This window comes from Lasiodiplodia theobromae, assembly GCF_012971845.1.
Source record: "Lasiodiplodia theobromae strain AM2As chromosome Unknown scaffold_12, whole genome shotgun sequence".
NCBI classification, from domain to species: domain Eukaryota; kingdom Fungi; phylum Ascomycota; class Dothideomycetes; order Botryosphaeriales; family Botryosphaeriaceae; genus Lasiodiplodia; species Lasiodiplodia theobromae.
In genome coordinates, this window is record NW_023336322.1 from 115,226 (window position 1) to 136,412 (window position 21,187).

Sequence of the window (21,187 nt, forward strand, 5' to 3'; positions counted from 1 at the left end):
CCACTGTCTGTCAAGAAATAATTGAGGCTAGACTCTGTCCGTGCGGATCAGAGGATAAGCGATGCGGGAAACCTTATGCTCGCTCGTTTAACACTAGCCAATCAGCACCAGTTATAAGAGAAAGACGAGCCTTAAGCGACTACATGGTTCGGTGCCAACCCAGCCACTGTCTGCTAAGTAATGCCCAAGGCCAGGCTCTGCACGTGTGGATTATCTAGGCTGCTCCAGCGTTCATGAACAGATCCGCCGACAAATGAGAGCATTGTAATTACGAGGAGTTGCCTTTTAAGTCCTCCCCTTAGAGCTTGGCAAGTTGAGCGACCTCCTTGGCACCATTCCCCATTCGGCAATCTAAAGACTGCGCAGCATCATAACCGCTGCAATCCGCGAGGAAGCCAAGCGGAAACAGAGAACATGAATGATAGAAGCACTGCCTCGCTTAATAAAGTTAAGTTTGTGGAGGAATTACCGCCCAGTAAATCCCGCTTTGTACGCGAGTATATAAGGTCAGGCAGCTGGTCACTGTCAGTCCTTTTCTGAACCACAGACCGACCAACGACTCTCTTCTCACTTGAAGACACACCATGTGGTCAAAGCTTGCCCTTTTTGGCTTTGGTGAGTCTGCATTGCGAATTTCTTCTCACAGCCTTCGCGATACTAATTTCTCCCAGTCCTTACGACTTACGCCCGAGTCTCTCGCCAGTGCAAGGATGACGTCTGCTACAGTTTGAATATACCTCAAGAGACGGCCTCTTCTGGTGTGGGAGATATCTACTTCCAGATCACTGGCCCCACAAACTACACCTGGATCGGGCTTGGTCAAGGGTCTTCAATGACGGGGTCACGCCTCTTTGTCATGTATACTTCTGCAGATGGCAGCAATGTGACAGTCTCACCGCGGCTTGGAACGGGTTACAATCTTCCACAATTCGACAACGCAACTCAACTGTCTGTTCTCGAAGGGTCGGGGGTGACTGATGGAACCATGACGGCAAATATTCGATGTCAGTTGCTCTCTACCACGTAAGCGTCTCATGCTAAACCTTGAATCAGGCACCAACTGCCAGAACTGGTCCGATAGCGGATCGATGTCTTTTCAGAGTGCGTCGGCAACATGGATGCACGCAAAAGCAGCAGGAGACCCTTTGAACTCGGATGATCCTAATCAAGGAATCCCATTTCATGGCCCATCATATGGCACCTTCGAGTGGGATTTTGCTGATGCTAAGGGAGGCGACAGTCCAAACCCGTTCACTTCGGCAGAAGAAAACTCAAACACTGGAACACAGATCGACAATAAGGACCTCAGATCAACAAAACGTCGTATCCTAACGGCTCACGGCGTGCTCGCGTGCATGGCATTCATCATATTCTTCCCTACTGGCGCAATTAGCCTGCGCATGCTACATTTCCGCGGCGCCGTATGGGTCCACGTGGGTATGCAAGGCTTTGCGTTCTTGATGTTCATCATCGCGTTCGGAATGGGCATTTACCTTACAAAGGATAATTATGTGAGTTTGGAGCTTGTTTCCCTCGGGCTGTGCTGACCGGCTTCTCAGGCAAGTGAAACGCACCCTACGATCGGCAAAGTCGTCCTTGTCATGCTCTTCATCCAATTTATTCTTGGCCACCTCCACCACAGATTTTTCAAGAAAAATACCCGGCGGGGATATTGGTCACACGGACATCTGTGGCTTGGGCGCATTGTGATAACTCTTGGAATAGTTAATGGCGGCCTCGGGCTGGAGCTGGCAGATCAAGGCAAGGGTGCCTACATCGCCTATGGGGTTGTGGCGGGCATTGTGTGGTTTCTGTACGTCGCCGTTGCCGTATATGGGGAGCTTACGAGAAAGAATAGGGGGACAACGGATGAAACACAGGATCAGGAAGGCAAGGCGTGAACAGACTGCGCCGTGAGCCAGGGTTCCCATAGCAAGAGTGTGTTTAGATGGCCAGCGCCTGATTTCTGTTTGAGGACCAAGCTTTGTTTCGTAGTCGCATTGTAGCCGCCCAACGCAAGTGTCACTTGAATTGCTTGACTTCAAGAATACTTGCTGGTAAATACCATGCAATGAGCGGGATACATCTGACATTGAGGTTTATTAAAACCCTGTAAGAATCACCGTGGGCGCAGGTTGAAGTGGAAAATTGAAGCTTGGTAGGTAGAACAACGATTGAAAATGTGCCTAAAGGCTGGGAAAATCTGATTTCAAGCAGGTCTTTGCGTTGATGACGCAGCAAACTGGTTTGGTGATGCGGTGTATGGGTGAAGGACATGTTAACGTGCAGAACACAGTTGAAGTTCTATACATGGTGGAGATATTACTGCTGTACGGGATAGCCATCGAGCTACGTATTTGTTGCTTAACTGTACATGTCCTTCGCTATCAGCTCTGTTTCCTACGCCGCTATACAACCACTCGAGGCTTCGAGACCGTCAAACCTGTTCGGCTGCTTTACAACCATGTGGCAGACATCAAACACACAATGCGGCTTCCTTCTCGGGATTTGCTCAGCTTTTAAGCGAAACCCAAACCACAAGTGGATTGCCTTTGGATATCTCTCGTAACCGTCAATAGTGACCACGGCACATTCCTGGAATTCGAGATGCTTAGCGAGCATCTCTCCCATTGGTGCCGCAGAGACACAGATGGCACGGTCGTATCTATCAGCAAGCGCCATGAACCATTCAGCCATCCTTTTACCATTTCCTTGGCGCCAGTAAGCCGGATGCACTGCTATAGAAGCAATTTCCATCTTTTCGCAGAACTTCCATCTAGGAGATTGAGCATCGTTCAGCACTTTCGTTGTACCAATGGTGCCTTTTGGCGCAAATGAGACTCACGTTTCTTTGGCCCTTTCCTCCTCTGTCACAAATGAAAGTTTGAATACCTCAGAGTATTTGTCGCGACCAAGATCCTCTGGGTCATGGTAGTGTTCCTCCCGGTTTTCATCTATAGTAATGGTCAACCCCCGCAGCCTTTCTCCCCGAACGGCATCTGTATTTCTTACCGTCGGGCAGAAATAGACCTGATAGCGCTGGGACTGCCTTCAAAGAAAGGGAAGCGACTCCGACGATCACTCTCCGTGTTTCCGAAGAGTATGTTGGAATCTGATCATGGAAAGGAGGGTATGCACGCCTCAACTCATCAAACACCGAGTCCGATTCATCTTCTTTCAGGGTGTCTTCAGCCACGACAACAACGGTGTCAGGATCCAAAATTTCTTTCGCACAGCTGGCCCGATAACTGGCCACCGTGTCTTGGAGGTGATCCTTGTATTCGGGCCGGAAGTAATGGAACACGGGGGAATTGAAGAATGCCGCCGTAGAGACAATGCCAATTCGTTTCAGATCGGAAAGTCTCGCGAACCGAAGATTTTCTGGCAGAGGTGGAAATGGCATGCTGGAGAATGCAATTGACAATCTCGCTGGTTACTCCATTGCAGGACTGGCTGGCTTTATAGAAGCTTGTGGACATCTTCGCCGGATGCGGATGGCTCAGGCAGCAATTGCTCCCCGGCAGGCCATTCCAAGTTTCTAGCGGCGTCCAGCATCAACGCCATCAATGGACCTCTCCGCACGCGGTGACGCCCCGTTGTTAAGGCTTTAAGTGAGCATGCCCTCTGGCTGACTTGAGCCGACCAATAAAAGGGCTCCATTCCACCCAGTCGACCGGTCAGCCTAACACCCAGTCAGCGAAACTCTGAGAATGCACGTCGCACGACACGGAAGGTGGGGTCGCCTTGCAGATAAGCTGAGGCTGTTCCGAGTGATCTTCCTAAAAATGTGCTTTCACGAATTAGAATGTGCAGAGCGTCATGCAGGGATGTGTTGGCACCTCCAGGCAACACAGCCTCACTGCTCTGAGCGGGGTAATAATACGCGCACTGTCCAGCTCCTCAACATTCCACGTCTTCATCTTTTCAACGTCGTCTCTCTCAGAATCGCACCTTAGCTTTTGGCGATGGACCACGATCATCGCAACGACCTTGTGGTGCCAAGTCGGCTTGCCGAGGGTCAAGGGGCCATTTCCACCATGAGCACACAACAAGGCTTCCCATATGGTGCGCCATTTCCGCTTATCGATGACGTCGATGGCTTGTCTCACGAGACTTACCTGAACCTATTGGCGGCACGATTCTGCGCCGTACAAGACCATCAGGCGGCCACAACATTGACCGACATTTCTTCCACTCTTGACCCACTGGCAAATCCAATGGGGGACAATTCATCGGCACAGCTCGATTGGTCGCTCAACGATTTCCCTCCCATCCTTGAGAATTGCTTTCAGCTTCAGGACAATACCAGTCAGCTACGCACATTCGATTTTGATGATGCCACACTTGGTAGCGATGAAATATCGACGGAGAGCCTCATCGTGCCTCGAATTGATCCGCCGATGGTGACCCTCCAACCTCAATTTGAAGAAAATGCGAACAACATTGTTCCGAGTGGAGGCTTCGATGAAAGCCAGCTTTCCGATCCACAATCGTCGCCTATCTCCAGTGGACAAGACTTCCGTTTCGATGAATGGGTCAACCTGACGCCATTTGGCACGCCCAGTGGCACACCAGGAGAGAACCTATCCACTCATTTGTCTGTCACATCGGAAGGCACTTCTCCCTGGTACATGTTATCCCCCCAGGGAAGCCAGAGTGCATCGTTGTCAACTGGGGGTAGCGAAGGGAACACTCCGAATAGTTTTGTCCATATTTCACGTCCCCAGTCTGTACACGAAGCCTCTGATACGAGCTCACCTGCATCCCATGAGCAAAGAGTCGTGTCGGAATCAAGAGTCACACGCATCGTCCCAAAGCCGATCTTTCACAATCCGGATGTTTCCGCTCCTCCAGTATCGCACAAACAGAGTGGATCTTCGCAACCGCTTATTCGCCAGGATTGGGAGCGTAAGGCATCAGCAGTAAAACGCAAGAAAGAGGAAAAGGCCGAAGAGTCCCGTGAAGATGCAAAACGAGTCAGGAAAATCGGAGCCTGCGTTAGATGCCACATGTACAAGTTCAAGGTATGATTCTTAAGAGAAGTTCTGGAAGGGCTACTGACGATGTAAAAGTGTGATGAGGGCAATCCCTGCCAGAGATGCTGCCGCGACGAGACAACTCACCGTCTCTTCTTCCAGCCGTGCTCACGGCAGGAAATACTTGATGCTATTTTGGTCCGTCATGGTAGGTTACTTATTTTCATTAGTGTTGTGTCTCAAGCTAACAACTTTCTGCAAAGGAAACGGAAAGTTCGGCCAGGAAAGAGTCTCCTTTCGAAAGTATTATTGGATCAACTTGAGGTCAAGGCCGAGGACAATCGAGATATACTGGACCCTCCCTGGCAAGATCTCGCAATCGATGCAAGACTTGACATTAAGTGTGCCCTGCCATGAGTTCATCTTATCAAACGACGACATAACGGCAGAGAATTGGCAGGTCGGCGGCAAGGTTATTACTGTTGACCTACCCCGCTTTGCCTGTGCAGATAATAGTAAACTCGCAAAGATTGTCGAGGAGATGGTTGAAAAGAACCGTGCAGCCGTGGAAGAGAAATTGAAGGAGAGTATCACCGACCCACTCGCTCGAGTAACATTCGATGAAGCGCACCGATATGCACACGAGCACAATAGCGAGATGATCAAACTGGCATTACGTATCCGTTCGACGGCAGCGTTTTGCCAGGGCTGGGGTAGTATAACTGGGCCCGAAACTCTAGGCACGCCGGAGGTCGATAACGCTGAGGAAGGCTACTGTGGCACCCGGCCAATCTCGCCCGCACTCTGCCATCAGCTGGATGTTGTATTTCTTAGGATGATGGAACGTGACGAACAGAGGCTGGTCAAGGAGTTGAAGAAGGCTATTTTCCGCAAGAATCCCAAGCCGTGGTACGAAATCTTCCTGACCTATTTCGTCATTATGTGGCATTTGAAATACATTCATGGGCAAGCTGTGGGATTCATGAAGTCCCAAGAACAGACAGTAAGTTCCCAAATGAAGAACTCGAAGAGGTCGACTTCCCCGATTGTGCCGTCGGCGCATATGAGGCGACTTCGCTCAAACGTACTCGCATCAGGTTCTTACTGATTGTTGGCTCTTAGAATACAGAAGTGAAAGTCAGCTTCGTTGTCAGATCAATGGTTCACGAATGGGAGAATTCGGCGGGAAATATGCTCTACCACTTCCGCTACGTCCTTCGTGCCTTCCTCCCGTTTCAGAAAGAAAATATGGCCGATGTCAAGAAGCTGGGCAGCCTAGACGGCCATGGTGTTTCGTATTTGGAAAGAGCAGTGAGATTGCTAGAGAAAAAAGGTAATGATATTCCAATCTAGTTAATAAGCAAACGCTACCAAAGATCAAATGCTAAGTCTGTCTATGTACAGGTTGGTTGACAGAAAAATCAAACAATGCATCTAATAAAGCGAGCGAAAATCCGGACGATAAATGGATTCGGCGGCTGTTCGAGCCCTGGCGGGACTAGAGATCTCACCAAGGCCCGAAGCACCCAAACAGCCAAACGAGGTTGCGAAAAAACAGGCAAGAAACGAAAGGGCCCGGACCTCATGCAACTCCATATCGTACAAGGAGCGGGTGATGCTCATTTAGCCGTGGTTGGCGTCCTCAGTGGTGGTCTCGCGCCAAGCATCAAAATCAGTGACGGGGATGGTCTGCTTGTCGGTGGGAATGACGAAAGCCTTCCCAAACAGCTCGTCGTAGCGATCCGGCAGACTCCACGCCTCAGTTGGGTCTCGGAGGCCGAGGCGCATCAAGTGGCGTTTCTGCGACGGGGAATCGTGAAACTTGGAGCGAGTGTGGAGGATGGCGAGGTTGTTGATAATCTGAATGTCGCCGAGCTGCTGATCCAGCTCGATGCAGTTCTCCTCGGCAAGTTGCTGTACGGTGTCGAGAGCGAAATGCTGAGCTGGAGTCGCGAGGCCAGGGTTCTTGAGGAACGGCGTCCGGACGAGCTGAAGAATGATTCGTCCATCCTTGTGGAAGAGGGCAGGCATCCGGTTTGGTGTGCCCGGCTCAGAGCTTTGTGATAAATTAGTAACCTGTCGGACTGCGGCGGAATAAAGGTGGAAGGAACGTACTTGTCTTCGGGAGCCCACTTCCAGTCACCAGCAAGGATCCGGAGGACCTCCGGTGCTTGCTGCATCAGCTTATTGTAGATCGTCCAAGAGCTTGCGATGTACTGCTCCCCTCCCTCTGCTGCCTGGCCCCTAACGTAGAGGCTAAGCATGTCAGCATACATGCGGTCTGCATGAAACTTCATTCCGCGTTTCTGCTTCGACGGGGCAAGTTCTTCTCCGTCTGCGATGTCCTTGGGCTTTGCATCATTTGTGGCGTCGCGAATGTGAACTATATCCAGTTAGTGTATGATTACAACTTTCAGAGAATTAAAACATACCCATGGCCATTCCGCGTGAGTTGGCGTTCCTTTGGATGCCGATGTGGCTGGCGATACCGCAATAAATGATGGTGTTCTCTTCTTCGCTGTACTTCTTTGGATCCAGGCCGCGGAGGACAGCGAATCCGATCCCAGTGTGAACGATTTTGCTCACAACGCGAAGGCGATCAGCAAGTTCAGCGGGCAGAACGAAGGTAGACGGTTCGAGAGCGGGTAGTGGCAATGCCAAGCCTAGTTCTATATGTCAGATTTTCGATTCCTGTCCTAGAGCCGAATGGTTGGGTCCTACTTTTGAAGCTCTCCATGGCATTTTCGATTGCCACAATATCCTCAACACTGAGCAGGATCAAGTACTGCTCAGGCGTGATGTCGGCGGGAGTCCAGCAGAGATCTGCGTCAAGATGTAAAGGAAATCCTCGAAGTGTGTTCTTTACAGGCTTCGTGGATTCAATGGACGAGAAAATCTTGCCCGCCAAAACTTCAGGACTGAAGCATTGCGGGAAAAGGACCTCTGGAAAGTTCATATCGTGCTTGGTGAGGAAGATGCGAATGTGGTGGTGTAGATCGCCAGTGATTGTGTGATGGTGAACCTCTGAGCCAAGGGAATATCCAGAGCTTTTTATGTATATTCCCTCGTTGCCTGTTGAGCCTCAGGTGCATGAGGCGAACGGTGACTGGAAACCATGAACAACGTCTGAGGCCGTCCTCCCTCGGACCACTGTCACCACAGCCACAAGGGGGAAAGGCAGGGTAGGCATCAATCACCGACCACTGTCCACTGAGAAGGTGACGCTGGGGCGGACTCTGTCATCGCCACGAGGAGACTAAGGAGGCAGCGCGGCGGAGTAACTATCCTGCGCCTCGCGAGGCATACCTTGGGAGTGTCCCGTAACTAATTCCATACGCAGGAAAACACTCGCGATGCGGACGGCTGTGGGCATGATTGGTCGATTCAAGACTATTCCAGGCTTCAGCGGTGTAAAGGGACTGTATTCATCTGTAAGTATGAGCTGTTGTTCTAAAACGGGAGTTCGCACCTGCGGATTGAGAAATGAGGCGAAATATTATGTGGGTTTTGCATCTCGCAACATCGCGAGAGCGTGCCCGGCGCGCTGCGTATTGCACGCTTGCGCATTTCCACACCGACGCTATAGAGAGTTGCCTAGTTTTGCGCGTCATCATAGCTGTTCCAAGGGCGGAAACAGATTTTAGCTCACCGGGGTTGCCCGACAGGAGAATATGTAGCACAGCCAGGCACCGGGGCCAATTTGCACGCAACCGAGGCGGTCAGCGGCGGGATAGAAAAGAAAGGTCGGGGCCCCGAAGTGCAAGGAGCGGTCAAGGCACTCCCACTGTGTAGCCCCAAGCCCTTCACATGCAATCATCATCAGAAATCTATTCTCGTCGTGAAATCTGATGTGGCTTGGACGACTACGGAGCAGTTGTTGATTGGTGGCGGCCAGAATCGGCTTCTCGCCGGTTGGCGGCTGCGCCAATCACAGCTGACCGGCGAGAATTCCCATCTCAGCCCTTTGTTGATCGGCGGCAGGGTCATGGTTGCCCCCCGCCAATCAGCGCCGACCGGCGAGAATCGATGCTTGGCCGATTGCGCCTCGCCCAATCAGAGCAAACCGGCAAAGGACATGGCTGCAGCTCTACTGCCGGCCACGTCGAGGCAGCAACGGGAGAGCGCGGTGGACCTCTTGCGTACATAAGAATCGAAAGCTAAACTGATTTTCCGTTTTTTTCTTAGTCCGTGGCAAAACCTCCTGAGACACATTCCCTTCACCCCCCAAGGCTGGCCCTTTTGTTTCATCGGTCAGCGACCGCCGTTTTACGATACCCGCGACGATTCGGCGAGAATCAGTTGCATCCACGCATACTACCCACGCCACCTTGCTCCGCTCACTCGAGTGGACGCGAATCTACGGCTCCGCCGTGCAGAACTTGCCCGCGTGCATACTCCATCATCTCATTCGCCATAAGCCAACATGGTAGCCCCCGCAACCGCATTCTCTAGCGTCCAGAGCGACCAGACGCCGATGGAGAGATTCATGCACGAGGGGGAGAAAGAGGCACCTTTTACTCAAACTCTCTTCCGATTGAGTCTCTTAACCGACGAGCGACCTGTCAAGGAGAGCCGCGCGACGTCCAACCGGTCCAACAGAGCTAGCCCGAACAGACAATACTAAGGTAGCCAACCTCCATGTATCGTGTGCGGACAAGGCTAATCCAGACAGATGGTTACGAGGCTGTGTAAAGGGGGTCTATACGCGTCAATTGTGGCAAATTGTTAAATACTTAATTTAATTTCATTACATTGGAACAATGGTTCAAAGCATGTGTAAGGTGAATTCAGCCTGATCAAAAACGGCTACATGATGCGGGCCCACATGCCGTGTTACATAATGGTACGATGTTGCGGCATGTTCGCCCGGAGGCCGCCACGGCGGCCTCCCCAGCGCGCTGTACCACTAGTGAAGATCAGCCACGTGCTGAACCGTTAGTGCGGAACTCGTTGACGGGCCCGCAAAAAAAAAAGGACGTTGGGGCGCATTTCAGGCGTCAAGGTCGCCGAGCCGCCGCAGGAGCCGCTTGCGCAGTGAGGGATCGACCGGGGGCGGAGCAAAGCCGAAGTCATTCATCAGCCGCATGTCACCACCCGGCTGCACCTCGTCGTTCCGGCATGCCCATGTCTCCGGCTTACCTTGCGGCGAGCTCCGACCACCTGACCTGGGGGCGCTGCGATAGGCTCGAAGCTACTGCTGGTGTTACGCCGAAAACCACTAACTTTGACGTTTCAGGACACAAAGTGCGGGTGTACTGGTGCCTGAACTGTGGGTTGTACAGTGGCACCATCGACGGGTGCAACCAAATAGACGTTGTAAGAGGGGAGATCCTGCGAGGAAGGCAGACGTGCCGGTGGAGTTTGCGTGAGTCACTCCGAGTTTCATGGTAGTACTGGGGCTTTGGCGAAGCTTTCGATGGATGATGTGGATTGCAATGTACGTAGCAGGGCTAAGTCTTGGAACATCGATGCGGGAAAATCAATTCCGCTTTTGGATTTTGTTTGATTGTTGACTCAAGCCCAGTCATAGAAGAATGCAGAAACAACGTCCAAAGGCTTGCCGCGAGTCAGTGTGACGTCTACAGACCCACTTGATAGCCCCTTGTACGATAGATCTTGTATTCACTGTCTAGTCGCGGGGGAAGTGGTCCGCGTCGATCTTGATGGAACCGGTCCAGGTCTTGCCACCATCGGAAGAGTCCAGGCTTCCGGACGCGCCGCGGAGCTCCAGCGTATCGCCGAAAGATTTGTCGGCGGTGCTTAGCGTGATGGTGATGTCCTCCCAAGCTGTAAGATTAAAGGATTAGCATAGTTGCGTTCACAAATCAGAAAGACTTTGCTTACTGTAGCCGTCAACGCTGCCGCAGGTGTTCTGGTAGCACTCGTTGCTGGAGTAGAGGTAGGTCGGGAGGAAGCCCACATTGCCGTCATCCTGCTCGCTGATGACCTCGCCGTTAATGTAAACCTTCTGGTGGGTGGTCTTCTGGGCGGTTGCCGTGACTATATTTGCCTGTTAGTAGAACATCCCTTGCAAAGCGATAAGAGCGGAAGAACTTCTGTTGCTTACCCTCAAAGTCGACCTTCTGCCCATTTGCCACACGGACGTACGGCTGCGCAGTCTGCTGGTCTACAGGGCCATGTCAGAAAAATGTAATAGGTATGATGCATTCTGATCTGGCTCATACCGTTCGAGAAGGTGGACGCATCGACGCACCACTCCGTAGCCGAAGCCGGGCATCCTCTGTCCTCACTGTCAGCGGGGATGGAAAACGATTGCGTGAATTGAGGTGTTTGTGCTCACTGAGACTCCTGGTTGGTCGACCAGTTCAGCAGGGGCTGAACAAGCGCAGCGCTTTGGTCCGAAATAGACTTGGAAATACCAATCCACAGCGACAGGAAGGGGTGATCGCTCGCGCCCTCGGTGGCATCAGTAGGCACCGCAGGCGGAACGACCGACCAGGTTGCCTTGGTGATGTAGGCGTCGCCGGACGACGGGCCGACGGAGAACATGTTGCCGAACGCCCAAGCAGAGTAGTCTGCGGCCGAGGCGCCTGCCGCCAGGGCGAGGAGAGCTGCGGGAGTGTAGCGGACCATTATTGCGAATTTTGGATAGAACGAGAGGCTGGTGGTGAAGAACGAGAGACTGTATTGTGGGATGGAGGCTCAACAAGAGGAGTCACTGTGTTTCCTTATACCTACATAAGGCCAACGGGGTTGTGGTTCTGATCAACCGTTTCATCCCTTCAGGACCGACCGGAGAAACTTCTGCGGACGGGAGGCCCCGAAAAGCCCGGAACGTGGTGTGTGTTTGTTTCAAGTGCATCTATTAGGTGAGTGGAAATAGAGATAGGTGGGGATCGAGTAGGCGAGCGGGTGCAGGGGCCAGATTGCAGGCCACTTCCGCGGAGACGAGGGCGCAATCATCTCGTATTGGTGGATGGCTGAAACAAGCTCTGGAGCCGCCTTTAATGTTTCCGTCGAATGAAAGCTTGAGCTTCGGGAGATGTTGCCGTAGCTACTCCGTATGGTTAAGTCGCTACGCGAAAGCGACGGGCGCGTCCAACCATGTACTGATCAATACGTAAAATAGGACAATACGAAAAGTCGACCGACTGCTAGTTGCAATCTATCTCCTACTGGCGGAATTTTGTTCAGGCCATCAGTCCTCTCGGCCGAATGACTAGTAAAAGGCCGAGCTACTCCAAGCTCCTTGAAAGGAGTCATTCCCTCATCTGTTTAAAAATACTCCAGATGGTGGCTCACCTTGCAGACATTGAAATGATCCAAATTGGTGTTGTCAGTCGCGCCGCCGGCGCATGTTCGCTTGCAATGCGAACAACAACGTTGCGGCACAGAGATCTCAATGATGACCGAGATACACAACAAGCCTTCAAGCTTTGTGAGCAGAAATCATGAAGATTTACGAACGCGTTCACTTCAATGGATCCGCAGAAGACTTTTCAAAATCATTGAAGACTGCCGACTCCAAGGGCGCGGTTACAGTTGTGGTTGTTGTCATCGTGAAAATTGAGCAACAATTCTCGATATGCACAAAGCTGGAACTATGGCACGTCCAAACATGGGCTATGTAAATGCACTGCACTGATTTCACGAGCGTTTCGATAACCCAGAAACATTAAATTATGTCTTTAGACGAGATAGCAACCATATTCGAAGTCCTTTCGAAACCCAGTTTTCCTGGTTTTGCTGTGGTATACTTGTGTCAAATCAAAACCGGAGCACCAAAGCAGTTTCAAAAGCTCTAATTATAAGATTAGCTCCCTTGTATTTGGCGAGCCCTTTCATCCACTTCCATGTTGGTCGCTGTCACTTTGTGGGAAAAACTTTGCAATCCCTCCGGAATTTTGATCTCAGTTTAGCGTTCCAAGATGTCAAAGCATAGCGACGAGGATGAAGAGCTACATAATAGCTAAAGGTTTGTGCGGGTTGATCAAGTTCAATGAAGCTGAAGGTGGTGGTGATTACCAATGGTTTCGTTCAAAACACTTCGCTTTCACGTCCACAGTCCACCCACCCTAAACAACCCTCACCACCTCCACCCACTCCACCCACACCGGCCCGAGCAACCCATACCCCTGCGGCGCCGCGTTCCCATACGCACCCCCCGTCGCCCCGTCCGCCGTCGCGCCCGACGTTCCCAGCCACCCCGCCTCCACCCGCACCCTGTTGAACAAGTTCGTCGACACCTCGACCACCAGCTCGTTCTCCTCTCCCTCCTCACTCAGGAAACCACTAATATCCACAACAGCGTCCGCCACGTCAACAGCCGGCAGCGCCCGCCCGTTCAGCGTCGCCCGCAGCGTGTGCTGCACGGGGCCGAGGTGCAGGATGGCGCCGAGACTACTCGGTTGCTCCGACGACGATGCGGGTGTGAAGAACGTTGTAACGTACCGCCCCGTCCCGCTCACGTTGGCCAGAGCAGGGTCCAGCGCCAGCCAAGAGCCTGGTGGGACATCGGTGTAGGTGTGGTTGGTGACGGTGCTGGCCATGCTGGTGCGGTCGGCGGCGGAGGGCTGCCAGTCGCTGACAGTCAGGTTCCAGGACGTGAGGTGCGAGGGGGGTAGCGGCCCGCCGGCGGAGGCGGTCAGGTCGACGCGCGTGCCGTTGGCGAGGGTGACGGAGGCGGTCGGGCCGGAGAGCTGGGCGAGGAGGTGGCCATCCGCGTAGACGAGGTTGGCGAGGGCGCCGGCGGTGCTGGTTGCGTGGGTGTGGGGGGTGGTGAGGTTGGATGCGGCGGCGCCGTTGGGTTTGGCGAAGCCGATGATGGTGGTTTGGTTGGCGGCGAGGGTGATGGGGATGGTGGTGTGGGTGGGGGTGGTGGTGTAGTGCAGGATCGGGGCGACGGCGCCGGTCCAGGCGTTGAAGGTGTATGGTGGTGAGTCTGTGATGGCGAAGTCGACGCGCAGGGTTTGGGTGTCCGGGCCGTCGTTGTAGAGGAAGACGTGGGTGAAGTCGTCTTGTTCGCGCCAGAACGAGTACCATGGAGCGGTGCCGTTGGATAGCGCGGCCCTGGGTTTGATCGCGGCCTTCGAGAGAGCGGTAGGGAGTTCGTTTGCGGAGCCCACGTTGAAGACGTTTTCCAGACCGCTGGAAATGATATCCGCCATGGTGCTTGCCGCCGCTGCGTCGGCTGAGCGGATGCCTGTGAAAGTGGCATTGCCGACGAAGAAAACCGGGAGACCAGCTTCGGCAAACTCTTTCGACTTGCTGGCCGCTTCGTTGCTTATCTGTGTCGCGTTCGAGAAAATCAAGGCTTGATACGCTGGTCCTTGTGGAGCCAGAACTCTGTCACTGACGGAAGCGTTTTGTAGGTTCTCGAGGCCCAGGTAGTCGTAGGTGTAGCCGACAGTCTCCAGGTTCGAACTTTTGTAGCCCGTCGCGTCAGACCAGGGAATCGTGTATTTGTAGAATGCCAGGTCGAGTTTGGGAGTTCCTGCTTGCGAAATGTATTGGTTCCTCGAGATGTATTGCATTGTTTCGGTTAGGTGTGTCCAGGAGGGGAGGTTCGGAGACCACATTTCTTTCAAGTAAAAATTAAATGGTGTCCAGTTTGGCCATGTGGTATTCTTGTATGGTCCAGAATACGGAAATCCATGGAGGACATTCATGTTGATGCCGGTAGCCAGTCCGCGCCGAACGGTGAAGAGCAGGTCATTCACCGATGATCCATACGGATTGCCAACGACAGCACCGGCTTCTGATGATACAACTGAGATATCCGCCAAGTGAGCGGGTCCAGAGTACTGCCGATACAAATCCGGGTTGTCTTTCCATCCGTAAGATTCTCCTTCGGGTACGTCAACCAGGTGAATATCAGAAAGCTAACAGAATTTAGTCAACGTTTCGCCTTGGATCTGTCATATGTAATACGTACCACGTCAACTGGGACGTTGTACCCGACCTGTGTTGAGAATTTAATGCCATGACTGTGCGCCCATGACATGCGGCTGGCGAGATAGCTCCGGTAGCCATCATTGAGTGTGGCACGAAAGTCGCCGTTGCAGGTTGACTGAAAGGTTGAGTTGGACGAAACGAATTCCTCGCCGTATGGGACCTCCTGGCCAGCCCACCCGTTGCCTTTGATGACCAGAAAGGGGAGGCACTTGGCAATGTTGTAGTTGTTCCGCTTGCGGAACATTTCGTCCATACCTTCCGTCCACCAGACACAGCTGTCCATCTCGTGGGAATCCTCCCATGCTACGCTCGCAAGAGGTCCTCAGCAAAGTTCTTGGAAGCTAACACCAGGCTGGGTGAAACATACCGTATCTTCCAGCAGAGGCAACCAGCTGGGCAGTTTCATCGTCCCTGATGACGTATTCATCAAAGAAGTCGGTCATGAGCTTTGCACCTGAGCCGACCCATCTCAGCACTTGTCACATAACGACACGCCAAATGCACTCACCCTCAGCACTAAAATGGTCCACGATCCAGGAGCCATTGTGGATGAAGTTCGTTATTTTTTGCCCAGCAGCGACGGACCGCTGGTTGGTGTATCGCTCGTACCATGAGAATATCCGCCAAGTGGAATTTCCTGCAGGTGGTGTCCATGAGAGGGTACGGCCGTCGAAGACATCTTGAGTCAAGTCCAAAGGCTCCCCAAGGACGACGCGATTCGTGTCTAAAGATGACTACAGTTAGATAGGCACTCCTCCACGCATGAGAAATCTCTCATACCTTCCAGAACTTCGGCAGCGAGGACAGCAAAGAGCTTCTGCTCACCCCAGTCCTCCATCTGGTGTCTTCCGCCTCCAGACTGGTCTAGAGGCTGAGTCGATAGGGGGAGGGTGCCGTTAAAGGTTGTTCCAGCTTTGACAGTGACGTTGGAATATGCCTGAGAGATGTCAGCGTTCGCAGAAGCCAGCCCAGGCAACGCAATGATCGACTGACCATATGTTTGGCGAGACCGGTAGTTTGGGGCTCAGCCGGAACCCCTTGTCCTTGATTACCTCCCTGAGCAAAGTCCAACAAGACGCCGTGGTCTCTGCTCGCTTCCAGAGCGCCCCTGTAAATATTGTGGAGAGGTTCGGTGCCGAAGGCATAGGTCGACCAATCTTCCGGAAGTACGTCGGGGGTACACACGGCGCATCCGTAGTTGTAGAAGGGGATCAGCTCGAGCCCGCCGCCTCCGATCGCTGCCACCGCGGCAACGTCTCGTTTTACTGCGTCAACCGAGGCGCTCGCATCGGGAAGCCTATCGCATAGAGCCTGTCAGCTTACAACCGCACCCTGGATGTACAGAGACTGGGGCCATCAGGTGCTTACCAGTAGCGAAACTTGGGCCGATACTCGAGAGGGGGAGACTTAAAGATATCGACAGCATTAGAAGCTGTCACAAGGGGGAACGTGACGAGAAAGCCTGCTGCGGTGACGATCAACTCCCGCATCTTGATGGTCTTGTCAAACCAACGACTGGTGAGCAGTTTGCAGAGATACGGCTATCGGGCTCTATTCTTGCCCTCTTAAATAGTGGTATCGAAGCAGACCTCTATATACTGGCGTCATGATGGCAGGGGTTGAGATGTACGAGTACGAGAGTTTACGATGCACGGACTGTACTAAGAACTACTCTAGCCGCAACCACCTACCCAAAACTGTCGGACACTATTGAACCGAGAGAACGACGAACAAAGCTTCTGTGGAATCAGTCCTGCGGTGAGCATCAATTAAATTTCTCTCGTGTTGCATTTAAACCAAGACGGTGTAGAGGGAAACATCCCCCCGTTTCTCTCAGGTTTAATATTAAGGTCGAAACTCATGCCCCAACTCAAATGTCATCTTTCTAAGTTGCAGAAAGCATTACACTATTAGTAGCGCTAGCGAGGTCGGAGCTGCTATGCAATACTACTTGTATATCGCCGTGATATCTTAGTAGCGTAGCGGACGGAGTCCTGGGTCAAACTGGCAAGTGGGACAACCAATTAAAAAGCAATAATTAGTCACTTAAGAAGAGTTTCACTGAAAACCCGAGAAAATCCCCCCTGTGGGATCGCAGCACATCTTTGGCTTTACCATTTCCCCGTCTCTCAAAGTACTTCATTTAATATGTTATAGCGACCGGACTTACAAAAGCCTTCTAAATACCAATCCAACTTTAGCGTTCTGAGAAATAAAGCATGGCTTAGAGGATGGTGAGTTACGTAATGCTTAATGGGTAGTTGGTGTTGATTAATGGTGTCGTTTGTAGACGTAAAAACATCTCGCTTTCATATTCCACAGCACCCCCTCTGATGCCAGACTCTGCAAGTACCCAATCAGGTATTCCGTGGTTTCACCACTGAAGCAAAATACGATGAGCCTGAATGTAGACCTGAACAGGCAATCCGTGAATGAATCTGTCCACGCTCGTATACTTGATTCCGTTGATTCCGAATAGGTAGTCAGCGGCCGATCTCTATGAATCATTGTTGTCTGGCGTATGTTGATTTGAGATTCTGGAGTGTTTCAATGCCAAGGACAGGAAGGGCTTGGAGGTTGGTCTTCCGTCAGCTGCCGGCGTTCCGTCGGCGATGGTGGCTGAGCGATTGGCGGCGAGGCTTCGGCTCGGCCCACTTGATCAGCGCTGATCACTCCTCAGCATTGCTTACTGATTCGCAGGTAATGATTCTTCTGCACCGGCTGAGGCGCAAGCCTCGTACGAATAATGTGGGGTCGGCATTTAAAAATAAAGAAAATTTTACGGAGATGGATCAAGCCCTAATCCAGACGATCATGCCTCAGACGGGAATATCTGTAAGATCCCCACGTGCAGTCACGCTATGGGCGCCTATTTGTTGCAAATCTATGTTTCTGTTCCGGGTTCCTGGTTTAGTCTTCTTTTTCATATCACCATTGGAACAGTTGATCCCAAGAGAAGAGTAGTGTATGCCCTCTCCGGCTATCCGGGGAGAGGAAGGACCAATGCCAAGCCGCCCAAGCCAAGGTTAACAACGTCAAAGGATCAGATGCACGCTGCATACATTCAGCTGAAGTTGAGTGCGGACGGAACGGCGCGGATGGAGCGCTGCAGCTGCAGAGGCTGATACACGCGGAGGTCACTCAAAAATTGAAATGGCTGGCTCCATTCAAGATACCTGATGATGCGAAATTATGGTCAATTATGTGTGTGAGGTGTGCGGACACACATGTTTCAAACTGGCACGAAGTTAGGCAGCAAAGAGCGAGCATGCGCAGCTCTGATATTCCAATATGTCACAGAACCATCGATTCCAGAATGTAACATGAGTGAAGGTCAATACGGGCTCTAGGGTGCTTGTCCGGGGTTGCTTGTTCTTGGCTAAGGATTCGGCACTGAGTCGTTAGTATAGCTTCACGCTGCGTGTGATATGCCATAGCCACGCCTTTCCCCACTGCTGCCTGAACACCATCCCCACCAGATGTAAGGCCGCCGTAAGCATCACCCACGTCGAATGTTCCCTCACTTTCACTTGGCACGCTTTGGGTACCATATCCAGCGGGATCGAAATTCGATGGGGTTTACAGAAACGCATATGTTACGGCTACGTTCCTCAAAGCAGGTTCCTCTACGAGAATCAATTATAGGATACGTCGTCCTTCTTCATATACGTGGTGCTTGAGGTGACTGAGACAATATTCTGTGTCTCTGATGGAATCCTGAGATACAAGGCGAGGTCTCAGTGTTGGCTTGGCAGCACAAGACCTTTTCCTGGGATGGTTATGGTTCAGCCCTTCGTGTCTTTCTCCAAGTAGAGTAGTGATCTGGTCAGAAATATCGATTCTTACTGTTGCATTCCAGTGAGTCGGGTCTTCTCATTGACTTGCTAGCTAGTGTACCTCGAGGATGTGAATCCGTAGAGCAAGTCATCTTACTATTACGGCAGTAGGGATGCATTAACTGCCCCCAACTGCATCCTTCGCCCCGCTGAGACCACGGGATACTGTCATCCAAAGTCACATCTGATGGTATGCTGGCCCTCAAAAGATGAATATAAATTGCAGCCTACCTCTCCCCTCGAATTGAACTTCATCCTCACCAAGTTCTCCAGCTCAATCACAGTCCATCAAACATCTTCCAACACCCTCCAATCCAAAAAATCATCCGCCAACATGCGCTTCACCTTCTCCGTCATCACCCTCTTCCTTGCCGCCGCCATTGCCGCTCCAACGGGCGAGCCATCGGAGGACGCCAGCCTCTTGATGCCGAGGTGCCTTGCCAAGGGCAGTACGTTGACCTTTTATCATTCCGAATTCCTAGTTTGATACATCTACTAACGACATTTGGTGATTCAGCGGACTGCATCATCAACGACGGCCCATGCTGCGCTGGCTCGAATTGTATAATGGACAAGGGCAGGGCAACTTACACTTGCCAATAGGTTGGTGTTCCCTACAGTATAATCTCGGCGTCTAGCAACTGAGCTGACAAAATGAACAGGCTGGGATCGAGTTAAACGGTCAGGATAGCTGAGAAGGGATTCTAGCAGCTGTTTACGAAACTATGAGTGATGATTCAGGACACGGTCGTTTTTATCGGTAGGGTGGGTTTGACAGGGTTGGGACTACGTTCTGTAAAGCAACTTCCGCTTTGCTTAGAGCCTCTAGATCAATTAGAAGTTTCTACCCTCTAATAATATCCGTCTCGTGAAGCGAACCACAAACTCTGACTTGTACACATTCCAGATACGTAGGCATCTCCCATAAGGAAAAATGGTGTAGGCATAGAGGTGGTGCAGCCCCAGACAGGCGAGAAAACGAAATGCAAGGGTCCAGGAACTCCGGCACGGTGCGGCTCAGCCGCCGCACTCGCCTCATTCCCTCGGTCACCGAAGGACCCGCAATATTCCACCCGCCCGCCTTTGCGGGAGGCTGCGCCGCGGGATGGAAGAGCGGCCGGGATGATGCAGAAACGAACGAAGCGGACACCAGGGTAGACGTTCAGGCGAAACAGCCTTAAACGCGGTGTTGGTGATGTGTCATGACAATCCACAGCCACAGCTACACTTGTGATCTCGCACGGTTACAGTTGCACGTTGTGGCTGCGCCACCTCTGAGATAAGGTGATGTGTTCAGCCAAATGATCTTAAAAGGGTGGCTCAGAACCCCAGACGTCCGGAATAAGTAAGAAGCGGGTACTCTCTGGCCCTAACTTGGTACGTGTACACCGGTTCGGCTCCTGCGGGACTTCGTATTGCACGTGTGGGGGCCACGCTAATTGTGGGGGTCTGCCTTAACGGAATGTCTATCCTCCAAACGTTTCTCCAGTAGGGCATAGAGCCCTGTAAATGTGCTAGACCGCTGGTGCCTGAGTTTTTACTGGAGATATTGTCACGGATACACGGAGTCCGAGGAATCTGCGTGCTTCGCCGGAGCCAAGATTGCGCAGTAACTAAAGCCTGTCGCTCTTGCGGTCTATTTATAAGGTCGCAACAGAGACCCTTAGCTGAACGGTACCTTTTTTGGATGTGAAAAGTATTGCTCGGCCGCGGTGGGATGAAAACAAATATACTGTACTTCTTGATGTATCGCCGTGGAATCTCCGAACCAAGTAGTGTAGCCTCTCCGAGTTTCAAATGCTCTCTGAACATCAATCTCAGTCCAGCATTTTAGACAACCATCCAGTCTAAGGCGTCATTGATTCCAACTTCTATTAAGACGTTCTCATCGGAATCAAGCATGAAAAAGTTGCAGGACTGGAACGAGGGCTGTCCCCAGCTTCCTGTAGATACGCTACATGACAAGGCATCGTGATCACTAAGCGTGAACCTGACTCAAGGCCCAACGCGTCTGGAATTTCGTTTTTCGCGTCCACCTGCCGCTTCCTTCATCCCCACTCATCAGCTGCATTCGTCGCATCTTGGCTCCACCCAGCCTTTTGGCGTTGGCTCAAGTGTCATTTCCTGCGGCCGACTTGATCGGATTCGACAAACACAGAAGATGCCACCCCCTGTGTCTGGCTCAGCCTCTTCAACACTTCCATACGATGTGTTGGTGATTATTGTCAGCATGCTGGACAGGCCTGCGCTGAAGCAGGTCCGACTCTGTTGCAAATGGCTCTCGAAAGAAGCTACAAAGCATCTCTTCGCAACAGTCACTTTTCACATGCGTGCGGTCGAAATGGAGCGGGTGATTGCCATAGCGAATTGCAGCACGACAGCCGATGTCGTTAAAGAACTCCACCTTGAACAGGTTCCGCGACTGCCAGAGCTCACGTACAAGGAATGGAAAGCAACCGC

General features: G+C 52.0%; 5 protein-coding genes across 5 annotated transcripts; 2 read left to right on the top strand and 3 right to left on the bottom strand.

Moving 5' to 3' along the window:
- Positions 1–584: 584 nt before the first annotated feature.
- LTHEOB_4502 (Integral membrane protein) lies at positions 585–1,901 on the top strand (the record flags this gene model as incomplete). Its single annotated transcript, XM_035513544.1, has 4 exons — positions 585–615; positions 672–1,004; positions 1,054–1,511; positions 1,560–1,901. 4 exons carry the CDS (start codon positions 585–587, stop codon positions 1,899–1,901), a joined length of 1,164 nt encoding a protein of 387 aa, XP_035374551.1.
- A 2,316-nt stretch (positions 1,902–4,217) lies between these two features.
- On the top strand, positions 4,218–6,329 carry LTHEOB_4503 (uncharacterized protein; the record flags this gene model as incomplete). Its single annotated transcript, XM_035513545.1, has 4 exons — positions 4,218–5,024; positions 5,073–5,184; positions 5,240–5,979; positions 6,099–6,329. The coding sequence occupies 4 exons, from the start codon at positions 4,218–4,220 to the stop codon at positions 6,327–6,329; spliced, it is 1,890 nt and encodes a 629-aa protein (XP_035374552.1).
- Positions 6,330–6,599: 270 nt separating this feature from the next.
- Positions 6,600–7,932, bottom strand: LTHEOB_4504 (Taurine catabolism dioxygenase; the record flags this gene model as incomplete). Its single annotated transcript, XM_035513546.1, has 4 exons — positions 6,600–7,032; positions 7,092–7,359; positions 7,409–7,639; positions 7,698–7,932. 4 exons carry the CDS (start codon positions 7,930–7,932, stop codon positions 6,600–6,602), a joined length of 1,167 nt encoding a protein of 388 aa, XP_035374553.1.
- Positions 7,933–10,605: 2,673 nt separating this feature from the next.
- Positions 10,606–11,570, bottom strand: LTHEOB_4505 (uncharacterized protein; the record flags this gene model as incomplete). The annotated part of the gene is made up of 5 exons (XM_035513547.1): positions 10,606–10,763; positions 10,821–10,976; positions 11,044–11,103; positions 11,162–11,217; positions 11,278–11,570. The coding sequence occupies 5 exons, from the start codon at positions 11,568–11,570 to the stop codon at positions 10,606–10,608; spliced, it is 723 nt and encodes a 240-aa protein (XP_035374554.1).
- A 1,442-nt stretch (positions 11,571–13,012) lies between these two features.
- LTHEOB_4506 (Secreted protein) lies at positions 13,013–16,381 on the bottom strand (the record flags this gene model as incomplete). Its single annotated transcript, XM_035513548.1, has 7 exons — positions 13,013–14,818; positions 14,872–15,194; positions 15,259–15,345; positions 15,400–15,615; positions 15,672–15,828; positions 15,885–16,188; positions 16,260–16,381. 7 exons carry the CDS (start codon positions 16,379–16,381, stop codon positions 13,013–13,015), a joined length of 3,015 nt encoding a protein of 1,004 aa, XP_035374555.1.
- Between the last annotated feature and the right edge of the window lie 4,806 nt (positions 16,382–21,187).